The 24,489-nt window shown below is 34.2% G+C and overlaps 1 protein-coding gene across 9 annotated transcripts in view; it reads left to right on the forward strand.

The window, feature by feature from the left end:
- Window positions 1-17,801, forward strand: part of LOC105333342 (MAP/microtubule affinity-regulating kinase 3) — a 31,719-nt gene extending 13,918 nt beyond the window's left edge. Inside the window, exons 7-20 of one of the 9 annotated variants that reach the window (XM_066088702.1) lie at window positions 3,268-3,324; window positions 3,718-3,853; window positions 3,946-4,046; window positions 4,297-4,416; window positions 5,232-5,331; window positions 7,278-7,390; window positions 7,484-7,673; window positions 9,940-10,079; window positions 10,983-11,021; window positions 11,301-11,518; window positions 12,082-12,225; window positions 13,278-13,493; window positions 14,302-14,376; window positions 15,336-17,801. In XM_066088702.1, the coding sequence (XP_065944774.1) occupies window positions 3,268-3,324; window positions 3,718-3,853; window positions 3,946-4,046; window positions 4,297-4,416; window positions 5,232-5,331; window positions 7,278-7,390; window positions 7,484-7,673; window positions 9,940-10,079; window positions 10,983-11,021; window positions 11,301-11,518; window positions 12,082-12,225; window positions 13,278-13,493; window positions 14,302-14,376; window positions 15,336-15,690 (2,004 nt within the window). In that variant the 3' untranslated portion in view covers window positions 15,691-17,801. Of the gene's footprint in view, window positions 1-3,267; window positions 3,325-3,717; window positions 3,854-3,945; window positions 4,047-4,296; window positions 4,417-4,781; window positions 4,882-5,231; window positions 5,332-7,277; window positions 7,391-7,483; window positions 7,686-9,939; window positions 10,080-10,982; window positions 11,022-11,300; window positions 11,519-12,081; window positions 12,226-13,277; window positions 13,494-14,301; window positions 14,377-15,335 lie in introns of all 9 variants that reach the window. The other 8 variants (XM_011436259.4, XM_011436258.4, XM_011436261.4 and 5 more) reach the window with 8 other exon arrangements.
- Window positions 17,802-24,489: the final 6,688 nt, after the last annotated feature.

Consider the following 24,489-nt stretch of genomic DNA (forward strand, 5'->3'; position numbering starts at 1 on the left):
GGTATGGCGTCCATTAGCTCAACACATGGTTTCATATTCAAATAGAGTTATCCCCCGTAATCGCTATGAATGAGAAAACGAAATACCAAACATAAAATATTTAATTTGTGTTCTTTCCATTAATTAATTTAATAGCGACTTGCCGTTATGCAGAGAAGTTGTAATGTTAAAAACACAGTTAATGCAATGAAGTGTAACGGTGTACACTAGGCTACGTGCCCCCAGGCTGTGTTTTAGTCACGGGTTTCACACCTTTGTATATACACACGACACCAGAATACCGTTATTTCATCCAACAGAAAATTAATTGTAAAAACACAAAGCATTTGATTTATTCTACACCCATTGGCCAAGACCAGTGATTCCCACGAACGCAGACATGAAGAATTCACAAAAATTCCGTCATATTACATTCTACCCGGTTTCGTTTTCTTTTTTACTACGCAATAATAGTTTCCAGGGTTCATACACGAACGTGGGGAAAAAATTCTTTTGATTGGGATTGTAAAGAAATACCTCGTACAGTACTGTACATTTTATTACTCACGATGTCATTACAAAAATTATCAACGGGACAACTATCGAACAATAGTTCAAACGGATGAAAAAAAACCCAACCCTCATAATAAACTGCTACGGATAAAAACAGTGGATTTTATATTTTACTGTTAAATTTTTTTTAACTTTGAGTCTAAGAATAGCCAATCCCGGGGGATAGGCCGGGGCTCGCTCATCGGAGAAAAAAAATACCGGCCTATGCCCCGAAAAATACAGTATTGTCTGTATTTTGGATTTTTTAAGTATTGAATCAAATATAGAATTCAGTAAATCAGACAGCTGATTGTTAACCTGTGCAAGATGAACAAAATCTGGTGCACTAACAACACATTATACAATACTATTCATTCTGTTGGTAATTCAGTACGATCTCTACATAATGGTTGTTTAATGCAACATGTTTTGTATAGATGCTCAGCATTTTGAGTCCTAACAGAGATTAATTTTGCTGCAAGAAATATATAGGTAAATATATGATGTTAAAATAAAGGGTGCTCTTTCTTTGTTTTAGAGCATTTTTCTTTTGTTTTAATTGTTTATAATTTTCTATTTTCTAACAATATCTGAGAGTCGAGCCATATTTGAGTGTCAAGCTTCCAGTTTTAAGCAAGATACAGAGCTTTGCGCACAATGCTATGTTTGTACACAGAGCTGAGGTCATGCTTTAGTTTGTTTATATTTTAAATGCTGAATTGGAATTCCAAGTTTTAAAAATCTTAAATTGAATGTATAGTCTGTCCCAAGTTATTGCTTTCATCGCTTTTTGATGATTTTTAGTTAAAATTCACATACCTGTGAAAGAATTACAGATGGAAGGAAAAATGTCAGAAATATCTTCATTGACACATTTTCATTTTTCAATCATAAAAGTTCACAGAGACGAAATCAAATTTTTCACAGAGATTTATAATGGGAAATGTTTACATCTTTTAACCATTTGAAACTCAATCGGAATTAAGAGGTAAATATGTCAAAAATTAAGTATATGCAAAAATAAGTGTAAAATTCAGATACTTGATTTTGCTCAACTGAGCTATTCTGATCACATTTTGTCCGTCGTCCGTCTGTAAACTTTTTACATTTTGAACTTCTTCTCTAAAACCGCTTGGCCAATTTCAACCAAATTTTGCACAAAGCATCCTTATGGGAAGGCAAATATAAATTGCAGAAATGAAAGATCGATCTTTATTCAAAGCAGAGAAAACCTCGAAACTGTAGAAAAAGGGGGGTGCATTTTTAATAATCTTCTTCACAAAAACTACTGAGTTAAATTCAACATAGTTTAGCATAAATAGGAAAATATAAATTGCAAAAACTATGGGCTAATTCTGTTCCAAATTTGAGTAATTTGCGAAAATAATGAATGAATTTTGTGAAACTTTTTAGGTATTTAGGACACAATGTGTATATGTGCATATTTCCAAGAAATTTTTATTCCTTTATTTTTGTGAGAACTTTGGGCTTTTTGAATTTATAATGTTGTTAAAGGTAAAGTAATAGATGTACAAATTTGCATTAAGATGTGAGCTGATGATTTTTCCCATGTTGTGCCCTTTATCAAATTATATTGAGTATTTAATGAGTACCGTGCTGTTCATTGTGAGTAGCATTGTCAAGTAATGGGAAGAGTGGGGTATGTGAGCTTGCTTTCATTCATGAATCAACAGGTTATGATCAATGCCCAAATGTGTTTTGATAGCCCATTTGGCTTGTTTGGTCATGGCCATTTTTAGACTACCTCTAGAATGAGAGATAAAGGAGATCACTCATATTTTAAAGCTATATTTATCAGATTAAGGGCATATTAATTAATCATGTAAATTTTTGTCAGTGTATAGCAAATTTAATAGCAAAAGTGATGAACATGAAAATTTGAATTTGTCTCTTTTTCAGGATATTAAGTAAAATGATTTGTCACAAGAGAGGATAGGGAGTAGTGTAGATCATTTTTTTAATGATAGTTAAATAGGATGCAATTCCAATTGTTCATTGTGTTAAGCAGATTAAATATATATTGTTTTGCTATGTATGTGTAAATGAACTCAACTTAAGATAACCTTATGTATTAGTGTGCATCTCCATATTCGGGGTGTGGTGGTAAACTCCACCATTTTCATTTTAGGGATATGCATTGCATCTCTTCATCATTATTAAAGGTGCTGTTCAAAAACTGATTATTTTGAATAGCAAGGTTTGATGTTGACACAGTGTCTGAGGTTATCCATGTCAGATTTGAGGAAGCGATAATAATGCAGTTATCTAGGCTGGCTAGGTCTACCATTAGTTCATTCATCAGCCAAAACTTGATCTGCAACTGACGTCTTGCTTGAGGCTATCATTGAACAGATTAAGTGTCATGATTGGGTTTCAAGGTCAACAAAGATTTGACATTTGAGTAATGTACATAAGTCACAGATGTGTATGTTGCAATGACCCTTTTGAAATATGTGATTTTGTCAATAAACTGATGAATATTTCTGTAAAAATATTGTTCTGGTAGGAAAGAACATTTATTTTAGGAAGAGACTGAGTTATAAAAAATGCTTAAATGCATCCTCAATGTTATGAATTGAGTGTACTTGAGCATCGTCATCAAACAATTAAGAGATACAAAGCTTACATAAAGCTAACAATGTCAATTCAGCCTATCAGAGTTAGATGTATTGTATTTCACAGTCTTCGGTTAAAACAGAATTTTTGTTGTTGTAGATTGTTTCAGCTGTACAGTATTGTCACCAGAAGCATATAGTCCACAGAGATCTAAAGGTAAGGTTCTTCTGTGGTCCTACTTGTATGCCAAGTAAGTCTGAGAACCAGTAATATGGTCATTCATATTACTTATTAGTGTTGAAGAGTGTTTGCCTAGGAAAATATTGATAACAGTTTAAAGCACTTGGGCCTGGGTAGATATGTGATACTGTATGTCTTCAGTCATCATGTGAAGTCAACTGCAACTAAGCACAACAACTATAAAAAAAAATGCCCCTCAATAACTTCATAGCATTAACATGTATAGAGCTACAAAAAAGAGAAAAAACCCACACAAATTCCTTGACATTAAGTTGGTTTATATAGTCTGAGAGCAACTCATGATTATTATTGGAAGTATACCATATGAGTGTTCCCAGTGTATGAAAATATGTGATTTTCTTATTTCAGGCAGAAAACTTACTTTTAGATGCTGATATGAACATAAAGATTGCAGACTTTGGTTTTAGCAATGAATTTGTTCCTGGAAACAAACTAGACACTTTTTGTGGTAGTCCACCTTATGCTGCTCCAGAGTTGTTTCAAGGTAGGCTCAATAGCATAATGATATTGTAGGCACCAATCATCTTCTTGCTACAGGTGACAGGGTAGAAACTAATCTACTGTATTTGTCCACAGGGAAAAAGTATGATGGACCTGAGGTGGATGTTTGGAGTTTAGGTGTGATACTGTATACTCTAGTCAGTGGTTCTCTTCCGTTTGATGGACAAAATCTAAAAGTAAGTACATTGCAATGAACTTGCGTCCATGTGAATGTTATTGCTGCAACATTTTTTTAAACTTGGAAAAGTTGCAAATTATATGTAAAAAAAATTATGAAATTATTTTTTCAAGGATTTATTTAGTTGAATAATTGTTTTTAAAAAAAAAGGTCAATGTAAGATTTTACTTCAAAGTCGTTACGTTTTAAATGTGTAAAAGCAATTATAAAGTAAATAATTCTTTAAATCATTAATTTTGACTTTGTAGGAACTTCGAGAAAGAGTTTTGAGAGGAAAATACAGAATACCATTCTACATGTCAACAGACTGTGAAAATCTGTTAAAAAAATTTTTAGTGTTAAATCCTACCAAGCGAGTGTGTCTAGAGGTATATTTTCTTGGCTCTACAAAACCTTTTTTTGTTTATTGAATTAAAGCACTGTTTCTATTATTATTCAGATGTGTAAAGAAGCTCCTAAATGAAAATGTAATCTCAATGTGCTTCCAAGGTCAAACTTCTCAAGCTTGACATGTTGAATTATGATAATGAAGTACAGAGATTATAGGGTACAAATAGTGCAGAAAGTCAATGAAACAATCATAGACTCTTATAGATACATAAAAATACAAACAGTATATACTGGATGTTGCAATAGTTCTGCTCCATCTTAGCAGTTTAGGTATACACATTTTGAGATGTCATGCTGAATTTTTAACTATTTTGTCATTTCTTTAAACTTCATACTATGACAGAATATTATGAAGGACAAGTGGATGAATATAGGTTGCGAGGATGATGAACTAAAACCTTATGTAGAGCCCCCTGCAGATGTTCTTGACCCCTTGCGGATAGGTAAAACTCCCAGCCACAAACTTGTATTGTCCTGTAGAGGAAAAGGGTTTATTGCTATCAAGATTTCTGGAGAAAGGGGGTAGGGGGTGGTGGTAGGATGGTGAAAAACTAGGCAAATTTTGTCTCTAAGAAATCCTGGTCAGCAAAACCCTTCTTAGAAGCAGTGTGAACATTTCAGATGATGATCCATGATTCGCTTAGGTTCAGTCTTTTATGAATTCTTATTTGTAATGGTGCAAACAGTGTAACCTAGGCTTATCATTGGTTATCGAATGGAAAGAGTTCATGCTTGCTTGATGTCAGTATTATGTGTTGTTTTTTATTTCATGGCATTTCTTATTTTGTGTCAGAATATAATGAGAGACAGATGGATCAATATGGGTTATGAAGAACGGGATTTAAAGCCCTACAAGGAGCCACCAAAAGACCTCCTTGAAAATAAGCGAATAGGTACATAATTTGTCAGATGCAGACATGGCAAAGAGGATGACATGCATGTGACCCCACTTTATGCTGAACTTGCTGCATACACACAGTGGCACATGGATGCGTTATTTCTTTGCTATCAAAGTTTCTTGACTTCTGAGATTACTAAAATTCCACTCTTTTAACAGGCGTGTGCCATGCACACACACCCCCCTCCCTTTTGTAACAGTAAAAGAAAATAAGTATTTGTATAGATAAACAACTTCAAACTGAAGTTGCAAACAAGATTGCTGTGATTGTTATCTGATTCATAATTACAGTATACATCAAATTATAAGCCTGAATGATGAAGAATTAACAGGAAGAAAAGGGTTATTTAAATTATGAATCTTTATGTATTTGTCTTGATACTGGACCTGGGTCTTTTGATTCACTTAACATTTCCATAAAAAAGGGATATTTTCAATGACCATCTTAGTCCTCTGTTTTGATTTCTATCTGGAATATTTGAGATTTGGTTGAAGTATTGTTCTATGTTCATAGTATGTTGTTGTATTATTTATATATTTTTCTTGCATGTACTCTTTGGAAATCACTTGAAAGTACTTCTTTCTTAAACTGTTTTAATTCAGTGTTTTCCTCAGAAAAATTTTTAAGCATGAGGTAAGTTTGTCTGAGTAGGTGCGGCGCTAAAGAGCCCAAGCCAGCTCGAAATCACTGCGCTTAATAATAATACATGTATAACCATTTGATGAAATGTACTACATGATATGTACTATGATTGATGCATTTTCATGAAATCTACATCAACAAGTATTATTTCAATTCATAATTATATTTTAATTAATATCTACAATTTTTTCTGGGTTTTTTTTCTGGCAAAACTAATAGCATTTTTTTTTCAATATCAATTTTTTTAAGAGGGTGGCCCTCACAAGTTTTCACAAGACACAAGAAATATAGATTCACAAGGCAGTTCAGCTTGTGTCCCATTTGTCTTCTACGTATTATATAGAGATTTTTTAGGGGAGGGGGGTTGGGTGTAGAACAAGAAATAGGGAGAACAAGTCCATACAATTACAGCAAACTTGATTCAACTTATTCTTGGCAGTTAATATTTCTTGTTTAAATAGGGGATTTATATGAAAGTTTCTGAGATATCTTGACACCATTCCCCTTCGTCGTTTACATACATGTATGTACACAGTCCATCATTTTCATAGGCATACAATATACGATGTTTCTTGTCATGTGACATCGCTTCCGTGTATTACCTGCCATTAACTGTAGTTTTTAGCTCACCTGAGCTAAAGGCCTGAAGGGCTTTATGATAGATTTGATCACGCCCCCACTGAAATTATCACCTCATAATATTCAAAGAATGATTCCTTATTACTTATATTTATATAATTTTAAGCCATCGTACGATTAAATATAAAAAAATGAATAAGTAAACCCGGCTGGCGCCTCAATTTGGCGTCATTTGTATTATGGGTTTTATAGTACAAAATCGATACGCAGTGTTATCACAGGCAAAGACACTGGAAAATGTAAATACATCTACTTATTACTGTTAAGATGTGAAATATTTGGGAAAAGAATTTTGCTTTGAAATAAACATGCATAGCGGAAAGCATGGTGGCAGCGTGTGATGCATGGCAGGGAATCTTCAATGCACGGCAATACCGCCATGCAAAAACACTGTTATTACTTAAAGGTGACAAAGAAAATGCTGTCCTGTTACCTTTGAAACCTATTTCAAATTACTAACAGTCTGAAATAGCTAATCATATGATTTCTTGTGTTCACTATACAATATGCCTTTTGATGTATTTAACAAAGGTTGAAATATCAAACAAGATATTGATATTAAAGTAAAGGTATATGACTTTGTTTACAAAGGAAAGTTGAACAATTACAAATGTCAATGTTTTTTTTTTGGTACAAGTAAAGTTTTTTGTTGACTTTAGAGCTGATGCTGAATATGGGATATACACGACAGGCTGTGGAGGATTCCATCACCCATCAGAAGTACGATGATGTACAGGCCACATATTTGTTGTTAGGCCGCAGAACATCCGATGTAAGTCAAGCCAGACATCCTGGGGAGTGTATATTAAAGTGTAGAATGAGGATCTTCTGATTTCCTTAGACTAATGTGTAACATTCTTTGTAGTTGGAGGGTAGTGATCGCTCTGGAAGTAGTCAGTCGCTGCGACATTTAGCCCAGATGTCGTCCAATAGGCCCCACAGTGAAAACACGGCCAGCAGTCAGTCACCTAACAAAGTGACTCGCAGTCAGTCCGCTACCAGTAGTGGCACCAATCAGGGCCGCCGGCGATACAGTCAGGGCACCGAAAACAATGGTAGTATCAAACGTAAGCAGACTGCACACTAACCAACAGACCATATATCTGATCATATGATACAAAAGATTCAACTTAACCCTTGTTTTGATAATTTATTGAAACATAAAAGGAAGTCCAATGTATTTATTTACAAAATGGGACTGGGGATGAATTGAGAAATGATGAAATTTTACAAATTTGCCAAGAAATGTTTTTTATTCCTTGATATAAAAATTGAATTAGCTTTTGGTAATTGATATCAATTTGACAATGGGCGCACTTGATTTAGCTTAACTAGGTGTACACTGGTGTAAACATTTTGTATATCAAGTGCATTTAAAAAGTGTGGTGTGGGAAGTGAAGTATTATTATAGTGGACAAGGATGCATTTTTAGCGGGGGATCTTATGTTCAACAACAATATGTGGCTTTTTCCCAATAGAAATGAAATGAAATAAACTCATTTCAAATTTGATGGGTCTCACTTGAAAGACAGCTTACATGTGACTTCTTATCGGTTATAATGCTGAAAATTATTGGTCAAGTTTTTAATCATAACATTTACCCCCTTGTATTGGTTTCAGTGCTACACCCAACAACAGATGCCCCCGACTTGGTGTAGGAAAGTGTACACTTGTTCTACACCAAAACGCCACACCTCTGCATTTTATTTTATTTACAAAAATATGCACATTATTATTCCCTCGCGCAACTTGTTGTGAAGGGGATATAGCATCGCTGCTCTGTGTGTGTGTGTGTCCATTATCAGCTCTTTAGCAAAATTCCAAGAAAACCCTCTCATGAATATTCATCAAACTTTGTACCCTTCTTTTGCATGGTAAAAGGACAAACCCTATTAATTTTCAAGTCAATTGATGAAATATTTTTTTAAATTATCGTAAAAAAAACTAAGTTAAAACAGGAATTTTATGTATGACTTGACAATAGACAATTCCGGTAATTTTATGTACGACTTAAAGTAAATCGATACCGTATGCAGTTCAAATCATTAACTTGACATTTTTTTTTATTTATATCTAGTAAAGTTAAAAAAAACAAAAACCCAGTTTTTAAGCTCTGGTGGTATCGAACCCACAACCTAAAAACCCTAGTTCTATAAATTTAACTAACGTTTGCTGCTCTAACCACTGAGCCATTTCATTTACAACAAAGTTCATTGTTTAAATGCTATATGAGACACTGGTCAAGGTTTTATGGACTTGTGTAATTTTACTAGAACGTTCAATTGTTGGGCTACAAAATGACATTTTAAAAGTATAATGGGTCATCTCTCCACATTTTTGTTGATTAAAATCGGTATAAATTCCATTAAACCACATTTAGACTATGACAAAAATATGGAGCTCAGACCCACTCTATAAAAGAAAAGGCATTGAAGTTATAAAAATGACGCTATTTGGAGGTTTTGACACACACATTAAATTGATGTATTACATGTATTTAAAATATTTAAATGTTACGAAGCGATGTTGCGTTAAATATGCACTGTTTTTAATTATTATTTAAAAAATTATCAGATTTAATGATATTTTCATTTTGCACGCCTTATTCACCCATCTTCTTTACATGTATTTTCCTAAATAATGCATTTTCCCCTACAATGAGTCATGTAACAAGGGGATGCTCTGCTTTGCGGTGCCCTTGTTTTATTTACGAAAGTGTATACATATACAGTTACACCTTTTGGGAAAATCAAGCACGCCCCATGTTCTTGTTGATTTTGTGTTGTTGTTTGTTCTGTTTTTCAATCAAAATTAACAGAATAAGGTCACTTTAAATTCTAGATTCTCATTACTGCCCGCCATGATGCATTTTATTTATTATTTTGAAGGAAAAAAAATAGTGTGGAAAAAAAATTTCGGGGAAAAAAATCAAGCTTGGTATACAAAAGATTCAAAACATTTTAATCGCTGCCTAAACATGTGGATTACCATTTGATTTCAGTCATGTTTGTTATCGTAAGGATGCAAATGTATTCGTGCATAATTAAAGATTAAAAGTGGGTTTGTGTACTCATATTAGCATTAACAATTTAAAAGAAAAGAGCAGTTGTTATTTCTGGAACATGAACGGTGAAAATGGTGTTTTTAAAAGAATAAAAAATAATAAATATGATTCGCCCCATATTTTTTGCAAATCAGGATGAGAATCTAAATATTAATTTTATGTGGCCTAAGAACAGATCTACACACTTTAAAACCTCAATCTTTGTATGATATTGAGACTCCTTTAGTTAACATTTGTAAACATTTTGTTTTATACAGGTACAACAGGACCATCCAGCTCTCAATCATCATCACACACCCCACGTAGACAAAACACCATCGACCCTTCCTCCACCAAGGAAAACGCTCTGTCAGGGCGGAAAACCCCCTCAGGGGGCCCTGTCATGGAATCTCCAAAGGTAGATAAGTCAAGGGAACAGTGACTCTCAGAACAGTAGTGGAAAAATGATGTAGGAAATAATTGCTCACAACTGCCAACAAGTTGATTATATTTATAGATAGAGTGCAGCACTAGCACCAATATTTTGATGCATCATAGAAAATGTAATCTATACATCTCACTGTGTTGTATGGGAATATAAACAATATTTGTTGTTACAATCATTAAATCAATATGAAATTAGTTGATTTAATTTTAACTATTAAAGGTATCACAATAATGAAAAATATTGTTAGATGAAAATTTTTTCTCAAAAATTCAATACATATATTATTGTTTAATTGATGTATAATTCCTGTGTGTGTATATATGTATAAATATGTATCTATCCTAGATTTTATGTGGTAGTGTATGGGTTTGCATTGGAGTAGCATATTATGTTTAATGTGTATATAAAGCTTTTGATAGAAGCATTTAAGGAATGTATGTGTATTTGCTGTGCATGCTAGAATACTAACATTTGCATAGCTATACCACAATAGTGTTGCACGGGTCCAGCACATTAGAAGATTATATCATTACCTCCAGCATGAACAAGCACTAGGAATTAAATGTTTGAAATCTTTTTGAAAAATCAGAACACTAAAGAGAGGGGAAGGGGGGCACAAAAAACATTAAAAAAATTATGAAAGCCTTTAAGATTGTGACACGAGACAAACGTTGACTGTTACTCTATAAACTGGGAAGGTGTGATATGGTATCTGAAAAATACACTAGTATATACATATATATCAGTAACCATTACATAACTAAACAGTATTGTACGAGTATGCCGTATTCAACCTATCGGTGGTAGGTGTATAACTAATTCCCTACTCCAGTAATTGTCACCAATATTGTACAAAGGTTTCATTAATTTCAGAGATCTCCTTTTGTACGAGAGAGTATCAAGGGACAGCAGGTGATGTTTACTTATTCCCAAATGATCAAATCAAATTAACAATTCTTGATATCAAACATAAATTCCCTCCTCATCATTGAGGTTCAAAGCATTTTTTTTTCATGAGCATGATTTTAATGAAAAAAGAAGATTGCATCATATCACAGAATAGAGATGTGCCATTGCATGTGCCATTGTAATGCTTCATTCATCATCAGATTTGGTTGCTTGTGTAGCATTTAAAATGTTCCATGCATCCAGCCACAAAGAGGAAATTGAACCTTAATGTCTGCTTTACAGATCAGTTCCACACCAACACGTTCTACCATGCCTAAAAAGCTGAGTTCATCACAGACCTCCTCCTCCTCCTCTTCCTCCTCTACAGCCAAGAACAGCTCCATCCACAGTAGTATTCCCCGCCGCACAGGCCGCAGTGAGACATTCAGTCCGGGGGACACACGGGTCCCACCCACCCAGGAAAAACCAGCACGGACAAGCAATGGCCAGGATCTCAGAGGGTAGGAACGACTGATTTATTCTGTCATTCATGAATTCATTGTCTCCTTGTTATACAGGCATTCAATCTACAGTCAGTATTGAACCTGGAGGGTTGAAAATTACAGGGTTTAGTTTCAAGGGCATTTACTGTAAAGGTTAAATTTATCTGATGGTCAAATTGCATGCTTTCAATGTATGTTGTATATAGAATCTTCGACAACTGATTTTGAGTCCCATAGATGTTAATAATAACGAAATTTAACACTTTTATAACAATTTTCTTTACAGTTTAAAAAGTTTGCACTACGATTTAACGTTATAATTTGAATGAACTTATTTTCATATAAATTTTCATTTCACAATCTGATTATTAAAGAATCAAAGAAATGCATTGTTATTTTAAGCCTCAATTAGCAAAAATTATAATCTTACAAGAAAACATGTATATAGTGAATTTGCTATAGTTATTATTAAGAATTCGTTATACGGATATAACAAATTACGGATATAACGAAGTAAATTCACTGCTCCTTAGGACTTCACTATAACCAAGTTTTACTGTACTGCTATTTGATACTTGTAGACCAATGTCAAATTCAACTGGTGGTACAGAGAATCCATCGGTTCGTCCTAAGAGTCATGTGAAATCTGCAAGTCTTACCCAGTCTCAGGTGGCCCGTGTGACAGACCTACCTCCACTCAGTGATGGGGACAACTTCAGACCAACGTAAGTTACTTGTGTTAGAGATGCTGTAAGTATGCATAGTAATCGGGAATAATTAGTCACGTAGAATCAAAACTAACTTCTCCTGACCTCAAATTGCAGCTTTGTGTTCTAACATGTCAACAGGATGGAGATCATCTTGTGAACTTGAGAAATCTGCCGAACTTTGGACTACATACAATACAACCCCTGAAGATGCTAACCATGTACATGTACACATATTTGGTAGCTTTGAAACATTGTCAATGAAATATGTGTGCCTACAGTTACACAAAGTTATAGTACACAAAGTTAAAGTGGTTAAGTTGAAAGGTGTATGAAAACCAAATGTAATTCACACTAATATTTGATATCCCCCTCCCCTTTGTTATGTCAAAGAACACAAAAGGGTGGTTTTAATTGCAAGGCAGACTCTTATTTCAGAACACAGGAGAGATTTCAGAGGTTGCTACAATAATATTTTGATATAAAACCATTATAATAAATCCTTATGCAATATTTCAAAACAATTTTTTTTCTGGAAGGGCAATGTTTATTGATATGGCTCTTCAGTAGTAGTAATCTGCAATATGTGTTCACAAATCAGCTCAGGCCAACTAGCTTTGACATGTAAATCAAAGATATTGATGTTATAGATACTGATCTTTGACTATATTATTTCACCATATAGGTATTCAATATTTAGGTATTCCTTAATCTTCATAAAGCTGTGTGTTCACATTTTTGATACATCTTGTTAAATCAGATGATATAAAATGTCAATCAACAAGCCACCAAATTCTTCTATTTATTTCAATGAAAATGGGTAGTCTCAGATTTCTAGCTAGAGTCTCAAGTTTGTAAAATGAGTTCCCCTATGTACAGCGTCACTTGAATGAATTAGAAGGTGAAACATTTCAGGGTGAATTTCCGACATACATGTATTTTATCACGCTGCGCAATCATTTAGCTTTTGTGCAGTGCATCAATGGGCACAACATGATAAAGGATGCACATTGAGTATGTTAGGGATGGTGGGTGAGCGTTTTGTCCAATAACACTCCCTATTTTTTTAGGACCGCCCCTGGAAAAACTTTACCTGTTTCTCCTGTACCACCCAAAAGTTATCTGAATAGAACTGTACTCAGAAACACATTCCATGGTGGTCCAGTGAGAGACAGACGCCAGCCCAGAACTTACAATGGACCCGATCAAACTCAGGACACCTCGGCCATGAATGCGGCAGGTCGCATGTCATTTTTCAATAAACTAAGTCAAAAATTCAGTAGAAGGTATGTATCATGTGATATAAAGATGCATGAATATTGTTTCTGCTTTTGAAATGCCTTTCGTTTTGTTTTATTTCTTTTTTTCATTTTACAAAAATATCACTGGTAAATGGCCTATTGAAAGAAACAAGATAGTAATTGAAGTTAAGAAAAATAATAGTTTTTAATTTGTCCTTTAATTTACTTTATGTTAAATCTCGATGATTTAACAGTTTTCATTTGGATCTGATCGAGAATGAGAAACTAGTATATTTATAAATTACACTCAGATTGCCAAGCATATACTCATTGTATCTTAGCAGTACTATTACGTTTGCATACCAGCATATCAGTTAGTGCATACACTGTTTTATGACACTTTATTTTGGCTTAACTAACTTCTGTATGGTAGAGACTTGATTTACTTCTGAGTGAACAATTATACATGGTTTATTGATTCATGTGGCTTTCACAGAAGTGTGTGACAAAAAGACTGCATGCATTTCCCACACAAGGATGCTTAGGCATCCTTTCTGTCAAAGCATAGTCACGTAGTAATAAATAGAGGCAGACCCTGGGTTGTTGGCAGTGGGTGCTGAATGCAGTGATTGTGGTTTTGGGATCTATTGGAAACTATATATAATTCAGCACAATTTTTCAAATTTTTCTTTACAAATATTCTAGTCTTACTTAGAAACACAGCTGATATGTGCAATTCTGAACAACTAGTCCAACAGCTTGTTACAACTGTTGCTGCTATTTTTAAAGAAGATATGATATTCAGTATGACAATTTCTGTGCACAATTCTACATTCATCAAATCATCTTTCAGGGATAACACAACTTTGAGTGGGGAGAAGGTGGAACATAGGTCGTTGAGTCGTGAACTGTACGTTTCCACTCACAAGTATTGTTAATTTTATATTTCTAATTTTTACAAAGTGTAAAACATTTAAAAGTCTGCCATAGTGATGATTGGAATGTATGAATAAATACTGGCAGATTAGTAGAAACCATGTATAATTGTTTTATTTGTACAACTATTTATATATTTATTGATATGCTATTCAGTTTGATATCAAGTGTAAAGTATGACTAACATCATTGTTTATCTTGGCTACCCTCACAACACTGAGACCATCAATACTGGTATACATATTCGGAGCACACATTCTAGTGGAACAATATCTGAAACAGCTGATTCCTAACTGTCCAAGCTTGGTTTACAGAGCAAGAAAAGTACCAATATTCATTTTGTATCCCCAAGACTTTCTTATTCTTATCAATTTGTTATAAAATTGATTATAAAGAATTGTTAAATGTTCAATTTTCTGTACATATGACTGAGTATTATGCTTAACTTATCTGACAGGATTTGTTGGAGTCAGTGGAGTTTAGACTCTGTTGGCCCTAAAACTGACAAGACAGGAATTGGCTGTATTTTCCCTTTGCTTTCCCCATATCTTTGATATAGTCTTATTGGGTGGAAGAAACTAATATTGGTTTTTTTCTTCTTTCTGAATTTTTGCTTTAATTGGTCTTTTGGGATTTTTTATATTTTGACACACTTTAAATGACTTTTAGAAAACTGAAATGATTTACATGTATCAAAGAATATTTGCAACACATTGAAATTTAAATTGCGCATGAAAATTATGATACTCAAGCCTCAAAAATGCATGGTAAACATGAAAATGAAAATTGAAGAGTATGTTATGTAGCAAAGAAAAATATACATGACTTTGACTTTGGGACATGCTGCATGAATCATTTTATCTTTGTGAATCTTACTAACTGAATCAGACCTCACATGCCAGTGTCGGAGGGATAGCCATGAATTAAGTATTACATTATTGTAATTTTCAGCAAATTGTTCCGCAGGTCAGTAGCAGAGGGTCAGTCAGACAACCCAATGGTCAAACCCAGATCTCTCCGATTCACATGGAGCATGAAAACGACTAGTTCAATGGACCCTAATGACATGATGAAAGAAATCAGAAAAGTGTTAGATGCCAACAACTGTGATTATGAACAGCGGGAGAAGTTTTTGTTACTGTGTGTACATGGTGATCCTAACACAGACAGCTTAGTGCAATGGGAAATGGAGGTCTGCAAACTCCCCAGACTCTCTCTCAATGGAGTACGATTCAAACGGATTTCAGGGACCTCTATAGGATTTAAGAACATTGCTTCAAAAATTGCCAATGAACTTAAACTGTGATGCCATGTTAAAGTGCTGGATGGTTGAATGGCTGCTATAGGACGGCCACTGAAGCAGGCAGAGGGGGGCAGGGCCTGGACCAACCATTGTGTAAAAGTTGGACAGTGGACAGATTTTTTAGATATTAACTCGACTGTGGTAAATTTATATAACAATCGCATTAACAGATTTTTATTTTGTACAGATATGTTAAGAAAATATTAAAGTATATGTACATTAAAATAAATTGGGCCCATGCAAACCGCTGGGATGATAATGTGTACAAAAGTATAATATATATTTAAGACCTGTGTAAATGTTGAAGAGAGGTAGATGTGGATGTAATTGTGTATGTGTGTGTGATAAACTTGGAGGGATGGACACTGAAACAGAGTAAGGAATGGTAGAATTCGAACGTTCTTCCAAGCTTGTCGGGTTACAATAGTATGGAGGAAACAGGGATGGTAATATATCACTAAATAATGAAAAGGAACTGCTCCAACTTTTAATCTTGCCATGATTGTATTTGGTGAAAGTAGGAATTATGTTTGAAATGCATTTGCATATTTTGTGACAGTGCCATCCTTCCATAGTTCCCAGTTATCTAGTGCAATTTACTTTCCAAAGGTAAATATTGTGAACAAAGATATAGGTGGTGTTCTTTTATGTTTTAGACATGTCTGCATGTGTATGATATATGCTTCCATGAACTACTTTTAAACCCTTCTCGATGCCTAGATGATAATCTAGCTCTTTTCTAGCCCCTGGCCAACCCCTGCTTAATTTGGAGGAATTACCCACAGTGGACCTATTTAAGCATAATGGATAATAATCTGTCATCATCTGATTTCATTAACCAAATTGGAGAATACTTACAAATGAGATTAATTTGTAGTGGATGTAGAGAACAGTATTTTACATTAGTAACTGCCAGTGCAGGATTTTTTGAACATTCATTATGGGTATAAAGTGTGCACTTTGTGTTGGTCATTGTACTAGTGATAAAATAACTTGTAAACATGTCAATGCTTTTAGATTTTTTTCGTTTTATTGTACCATGTAGAACTCAACAAGTTATTTTTTTACGTTTATTTTGGGTTGAAGAGGACATGTTCACCCAACCAAATACAGTGGCATAAAAGATAAGATGGAACAGTTTAGCATGTTAGGGTTGGCGATTGTTAGCTGTGAACCTCTCAGGAGCTTCACAGTCAGATTCAGGAGCAGTTTTTTTCTTCACAGACAATAAAGTAGTTGATTCACCTTATACATGTACCAAGCAATTGTGCCAAGATATTCAATCTTTTCCCCCAAGGTTTTTTAGCACACATGTTGAACAGAAATGAATGTGTTGAATGAGTGTCTTAAAAGACATCTTTCAGCAGGTGCAATTGTTTAGCATTTTGCATCAGCTGAATTATCTTGCAGATTTTCTTTTATCATGAAATGAATTCTGGTTATTTATTATCTCTGGACCTTCCTCTTGGACTGAATACTTCAACTCTGACCCATCAATGCTACTCTCCTACTTTTTCAATTTTTTAAATATATACTATTATGCATAAAATGCAATATATTTGGGTGTTAATAATTTTAATTTTTTTTCTACTTAAACATTGTACATATAGATACACGGCATTTGCAATGTAAGTGACTTTGGTCCTTGTACTTAACAGAATCTGCAAGTCCAAGAATTCCGCTCAGGAAGGGAGCTTTTTACTTTATTATTTGTCTCACTGCATTCTGCACAACAGGGTGATAGAACTGTACACATGCGTTCATGAATATGTGATATGATGAAAGGTTTTTATTTCAACATCACAGATTGTTAGCGATTCATTATCTTTATTCCGGCATCTGAATAGATTGTATTGTTTTTATGCTTTTGAGTATCATTCATGTGATGATTTATCAGTAATATACGCGTATCATGGGTAAGTCACATTGTACTTGACTACCCAGTAATATATATATGCATGAAAACAGGACAATCGTATTTTGATGTCTGGATGTTGTTGTTTGTTACCCAGGATCAGAGTTCACCCTATCAGAAAAATAATCTTTTTATCAATTGTCATACTTTTAGTTCATCATGATAAATAGTGAACAGGCAATTAAAATTTTCAAACGACTTCACTCTTTGCGGCGTTATTTTTCAGTTAAATGAAGAAAAAATTCGAGGAGCAACATAAGAGGATCGTTACTTGATCTTAGCAGTCTTATGAAACTTGATCAAACTAAAATTGTCACAATTACAATCGAATCACTGGAAGCAGATACCAGACCCCAGTAAAACGTTTTAAGTTCTGATTCGCTCACAGCCGAAAACATTTAAACAATAAACCGCTTTCTTCGGTGATTCAAATTAACAAAATCAATTAAAACAACACCGCTCGTAAATTGGGCATACTCTAAAACCTGGCCTCAAAATTGGCCTTCCCAAATTTTGGCCTGGTCTCTAGTTTGCCTCTTCCAAAATGTTTTGCCTTAACTTTTAAAAAAAATTCTTTTTCTTATTTTCTTAGATTTAGACTGATTTTTTTTTTATTTCTTTAATCATATGAAAAATAAATATGACAAGTGACCGATTGTCCAAGTTTAATTAATTTAGTCCATGTCTAAACACACCAAAAATACCTATGACATGCATGTACAGCATTGCTCTTACTATTGTTAAGTAATAGATTATGTCAATACCAAAGCGATGAACTTTAAAACTTAGAGCTAATGCATTTTAAAATTTACAGTTTGTTTACATTACCTGTCAACACCGATCAAGCCCAAATTTCCCTCCCCAGCAGAAATAGCATACTCTAAAACCTGGCCGGCCTCAAAATTGGCCTGGCCCCAAACTTTGGCCTGGCCTCAAAATTGGCCTATACCAAAATTTTTGTTATTATTATTAACGATAACGCTTGTTAATCCTTAATCATATGACAGAGAAAAGAATCGGATAGATGCCGAGTTTTTTAACAATGCAACAGATAAAACTAAATTCATAGAATATCGTTTTTGACTTTGTTCCTATCGCAGGGTAAGTTTTGGTAACGCTTGTTAATGCTAACATTGCAACAGGTTTTATGCATCCTTAATTCCCAAAAAATTGACGAGTGACAAATACTGTAGTCTCTAAAATGTTAGAGTATTATTTCGTAAAAAAAAAATCTATATTTTCAATTTTTCCTTTCCCGACTCAGTACCTGATAAATGCATTTCAGAAATAAACGGCGATTTATTAAATATATATTGGATATAAACTTCCAAAATCATTTACTGCAAAACGTGTATAATATTATACCGTTACTTCAAGAAAATATGATCTTAACTTGAGCGACAGTGATATTTCAAGATGGAATTATACAAATAAGAATGATTGTAAAACTCATGCGCGGTTCTAAGGGCTCCAGACCACAACCTGTATAATCAAATCTCCTTAGATGTACATTATAAAAATAAAATCTATATATGCCCCCCCCCCCTTCCTACCCCGGCAAACTCAAATAACCATCGAAACCACCCTTCCGCTTGGAAAAAAATTCTGGATCCACGCATGGAACTGGATCGTGTAGATTTCTCTACAGAGCTGTCATTTTCCGTAAGAAATAGAAGAAAAGAAAACATACTTGGTAGGTGTAAATATTTAATAATACACACATTGATAAAGATAACTCACTACATCAAGGCAGTATACCTTTTAACAGAGACAACGAAACTAGTTGGTGATTAAAATCTTAATTTGTGAAATAGTATCGATCGATTTGATTGATTATCACCATAGCTCGATCATGGTTAAAGTGTCCGGCATGAGAACTTCAAATCCGATGGAGGCTTTTGTTCATATTTACTAAAATAAATTTAGAGAATTACGTTTATCGCTTATTTTGCGTTTGACGTACATAATTATTTTGCATCATGCTTCATTATAAGAATGTGGGCGCTTAAGATGTAGATTCGGCAGGAATCTGGGCGCACAAGGAGAGTGAAAATTTTATCAATTAATTTTGAATATTTTTAACCGGGTTTTCCAACGGCAAAAGCCGGTTATTAAAATGGTGAAAATGGCGGGCGGATGCCAAAAGGGTACCCTCATTGTACGGATAACTCCTCCTACAGTTCTCGAGATAGGAAGTTGTTCTTTTGCAGATCAATTGTACATATATCAGAGGTGTGCATATTGCTAGGATTTTGATTTCTGATAAGAATGTGGGCGCTTAAGATAGAGATTCGGCAGGAATCTGGGCGCACAAGGAGAGTGAAAATTTCATCAATTAATTTTGAATATTTTTCGAATTATAACCGTTATTTGGTTTCTGTTGGATGTGGAATGAGTGGAAAAATATTTGAAATGCAAAAGGTTTTATCATAATATGGGTCTAAATATAGCAACACGATGCAATTCATGCAAAATCCTACTTATTTACAACTGTTTTTAAATGATTTGTTGTCTCTGGGTCTTCTCTCCACAAATTTGAAACGTGTAAAGATAACATATTTCAACATTAAAAATGTTGCTTTTTAAAAAAAGATGGAGAGATGACCCAGAGATGACTAATTATGTACTTTTTCAAATTATTTTGAAGGATAAAAAACTAAGTCCATTGATATGACAGTGTTGTTTCAAACAGTACTTTATAGAACATATAATGACAAGTCTCGCATGGCTCAGTGGTTTCGTTCTGGATTAGTGAATACATACATTCAATGTTTTGGGTTCAAATCCAACTGGTGGTCTTTTAAAAAAAAATTAAACTTTTTTGTTTTAAATGTTTGTTATTATAACATGATGTTGAATTATAATATACCGGTATATTTTAATTTGTTGTTATTGATTTCTAGATCTGCTGTATGAACACTATAAAAAAATTCTTTTCTTATTACTAGTTTTTTAGGATATACACAATATAACTTCATTAAAATATGTTTGCATTAACATTTCCAACAAGTTATCCGTTTACCTCTCATTGCCATTTTTGAAAGCTTTGTGAGTTTTTTAATAACCGGAATAGTCATGTACTTCGACTCTCAACATAATATATTTTTGTTGAAACCTGTACATAGCCTTTCGAGGTTATAGACATTTAAATCCCAATTGATTCGTGTCGAGGATTCCTGCAAACTTACTATCTTGTGCGCTCACTTTCTTTATGAAAAAAATACCAGCTTTTGAACTTAGTCATTTTTTGGCAAAATATTGCATGTAGGGTACCCTCATTGTACGGATAACTCCTCCTACAGTTCTCAAGATAGGAAGTTGTTCTTTTGCAGATCAATTGTACATATATCATAGGTGTGCATATTGCTAGGATATTGATTTCTGATAATTCATCAAAAAAATTCCAGCTTTTGAACTTAGTCATTTTTTGGCAAAATGTTGCATATACATGTAGGGTACTCAATTTCACTGGATAAGGATTGACATGGATTATGGATACAGTTTACATAAAAGAAAACCCGCTTTGCTGTCACATTGACAGCTTTTCACTTGTTCGAATTATAACCGTTATTTGGTTTCTGTTGGATGTGGAATGAGTGGAAAAATATTTGAAATGCAAAAGGTTTCATTATAATATGGGTCTAAATATAGCAACACGATGTAATTCATGCAAAATCCTACTTATTTACAACTGTTTTTAAATTATTTTGTTGTCTCTGGGTCTTCTCTCCACAAATTTGAAACGTGTAAAGATAACATATTTCAACATTAAAAATGTCGCTTTTTAAAAAAAAAGATGGAGAGATGACCCAGAGATGACTAATTATGTACTTTTTCAAATTATTTTTTGAAGGATAAAAAACTAAGTCCATTGATATGACAGTGTTGTTTCAAACAGTACTTTATAGAGCATATATCATGTATATTGACAAGTCTCGCATGGCTCAGTGGTTTCGTCCTGGATTATATAGTGAATACATACATTCAGTGTTTACTGGTGGTCTTTTAAAACAAAACTTTTTTGTTTTAAATGTTTGTTATTATAACATGATGTTGAATAGTAATATACCGGTATATTTTAATTTGTTGTTATTGAATTCTAGATCTGCTGTATGAACACTATTAAAACATTATTTTCTTATTACTAGTTTTTTAGGACATACACAATATAACTTCATTAAAATATGTTTGCATTAACATTTCCAACTAGTTATCGGTTTACCTCTCATTGCCATTTTTTGAAAGCTTTGTGAGTTTTTAAATAACCGGAATAGCCATGTACTTCGACTCTCAACATAATATATTTTTGTTGAAACCTGTACATAGCCTTTCGAGGTTATATACATTTAAATCCCAATTGATTCGTGACGAGGATTCCTGCAAACTTGCCATCTTGTGCGCTCACTTTCTTTCATTTTCTATCGTCTTTGACAGTGATAACACCACGAATCGATTTGGTAATGTATAGTCCAATACATTTTAATGACTATTTCAATATTTATCGTACAATTGCTGAAAATTAAATTAGAATAAGTAATAAATCATTCTCCGAATATTTTGAGTTGATCGAAAACGGTCAGGCTCGCTCTCAAAAATGCAGTTTAATAAAATATCGCACGATATACATATATCTTTAAAATGAAAATGTTTATCCAAGCATTATAACATATGGTGAATAAGACAGAATTGATGTCGCGTGTGAAATGTGCGTGAATTATAATGCTATGTTGAATGTCACCTTCAAAATACAAAAACTACGAAGGAGGGAGATAGAATTTGAACAAACACCAAACAATTAATTCATTTTTAGCTCAACAAGCTGTAACTTGTGTGAAAGCATCCTCATGTAGTGTAGAATCAAGTTTGTTCAAATCATGATCCCCGGGGGTAAGGTGGGGCAACAATTGGGGGTCGAATTTTCAAATAGGAGTATAATTTTAACAATCTCAAAAATCAATTCGCCAGAAAAGCTGTAACTTGTGTGGAAGCACCCACAGGTAGTTAAGATTCAAATTTGTTCAAACCATGATCTCCGTGGGTACGTAGGGGCCACCATCGGGGGACGAAGTTTTACATACATGTAGGTACATAGAAAAGCTGTAACTTGTATGGAAGCATCCTCAGGCACTGTAGATACAAGTTTGTTCAAATCATGATCCCCGGGGGTAAGGTGGGCAGCCATCGGGGGTCGAATTTTTATATAGAAATGTAAAAAAAAATATCTTCATCTCAAAAATCAACTATAAGCAGAAAAGCTGTTACTTGAATGGCAGCCTGGTTCCCGAGGCCTTCCGATGTGCTTGCACAATCGGAAGGCCTCGGGAACCAGGCTACTTGAATGGAAGCATCATTAAGACTGAAGTAGTGTAATATATTTAGAAAAAATATTTAATAATCAAATAAAATTGATGAGACTATAATAGGGTGGAGGTCGAGTTTTTTTTACATAGGAAATAAAGAACGGGGGAATAAGCCGAGGCATAAACCCACTGAAGTCCATTTAAAAAAACACAATTTTTAGGTCACCTGAGTAAACTCAGGTAAGCTATTGCTATCCGTTTTCGTCCGTCTAGTGCGTTAACAAATTACATTTTTAACTTCTTCCTAAAAAACTACAAGGCTGATTGTTACCATTTTTGGTTTGAGGCATCTCTATAGCAAGAGGAAACCAAAATGGTGTAATTCATGGCTCTACCACCCCCGGGGCACCACATGTGGGGCCAAATATGCAAAAAAGCCAAATTTTCAAAAATCTTTTCTACTCCCACACATGTGAGGAAAAAACTAGTTGCATGGTTATGATGTCCACGAAACCCTCTACCAAAATTGTGAAATACATGGCCCCTTGGTCAGGGGTTCAGGCTCTAGGGTGGGGCCAATATGGCCATATAATAAAAATGTATTAAATCTTAGAAAAATCTTCTTCTCTACTCCCATATATATTTGTTAAAAACTAAATGCCTGGTTATGATGTCCATGAGGCCCTCTACCTAAATTGTGAAATTCATGACCCCTGGGTCAGGGGTTCAGGCTCTAGGGTGGGGCCAATATGGCCATATAGTAAAATGTATTAAATCTTCTCCTCTACTCCCATATATATTTCTTAAAAACTAAATGCATGATTATGATTTCCATGAAGCCCTTTACTAAAATTGAGAAATTCATGACCCCTGGGTCAGGCTCTAGGGTGGAGCCAATATGGCCATATAATAAAAATGTATTAAATCTTAGAAAATCTTCTTCTCTACTTCCATATATGTTTGTTAAAAACTAAATGCCGGGTTATACTGTCCATGAAGCCCGCTACCAAAATTTTGAAATTCTTGACCCCTTGTAAGGGGTTCAGGCTCTAGGGTGGGGCCAATATGGCCATATAGTAAAATGTTTTAAATCTTAAAAAATCTATTTCTCTAATCCATCACATATGGGCAAAAAACTGAATAATGATGTCCACTAACTCCTCTACCTAAATTGTGAATTCCATGGCCCCTGGGTCAGGGGTTCAGGAAATGGGGGGGGGGGGTGGCAATATGGCAATGTAGTGTAAATGCATATAATGTTTTATCTTCTCTGTCATGTTGTAAATTTTGAATTTACCGGGTGGCAGTAAATACAAAATTTACAACATGACACATCTATATAAAAAACTGACGGATAATTATGTTTACCAGGAAGTCCTCTACTGAAATTTTAATTTTAATGTCCCCTGGAGTGTGGGTTTTGACTCTAGGGCAGGGCCAACATGGATGTATAGAAGTTAATGCATATAATGTTAAAAAATTATTTTCTTTACTCCCAATCACCTGAAAGGAAAACTGAATTCGTGATTTTGTAGACCAGATCTTTAAGTTTTTCGCTAAAATTATAGGTTATATAGTTCTTTTTGA

The sequence above is a fragment of the Magallana gigas genome, chromosome 6 (genome assembly GCF_963853765.1).
Source record: "Magallana gigas chromosome 6, xbMagGiga1.1, whole genome shotgun sequence".
NCBI classification, from domain to species: domain Eukaryota; kingdom Metazoa; phylum Mollusca; class Bivalvia; order Ostreida; family Ostreidae; genus Magallana; species Magallana gigas.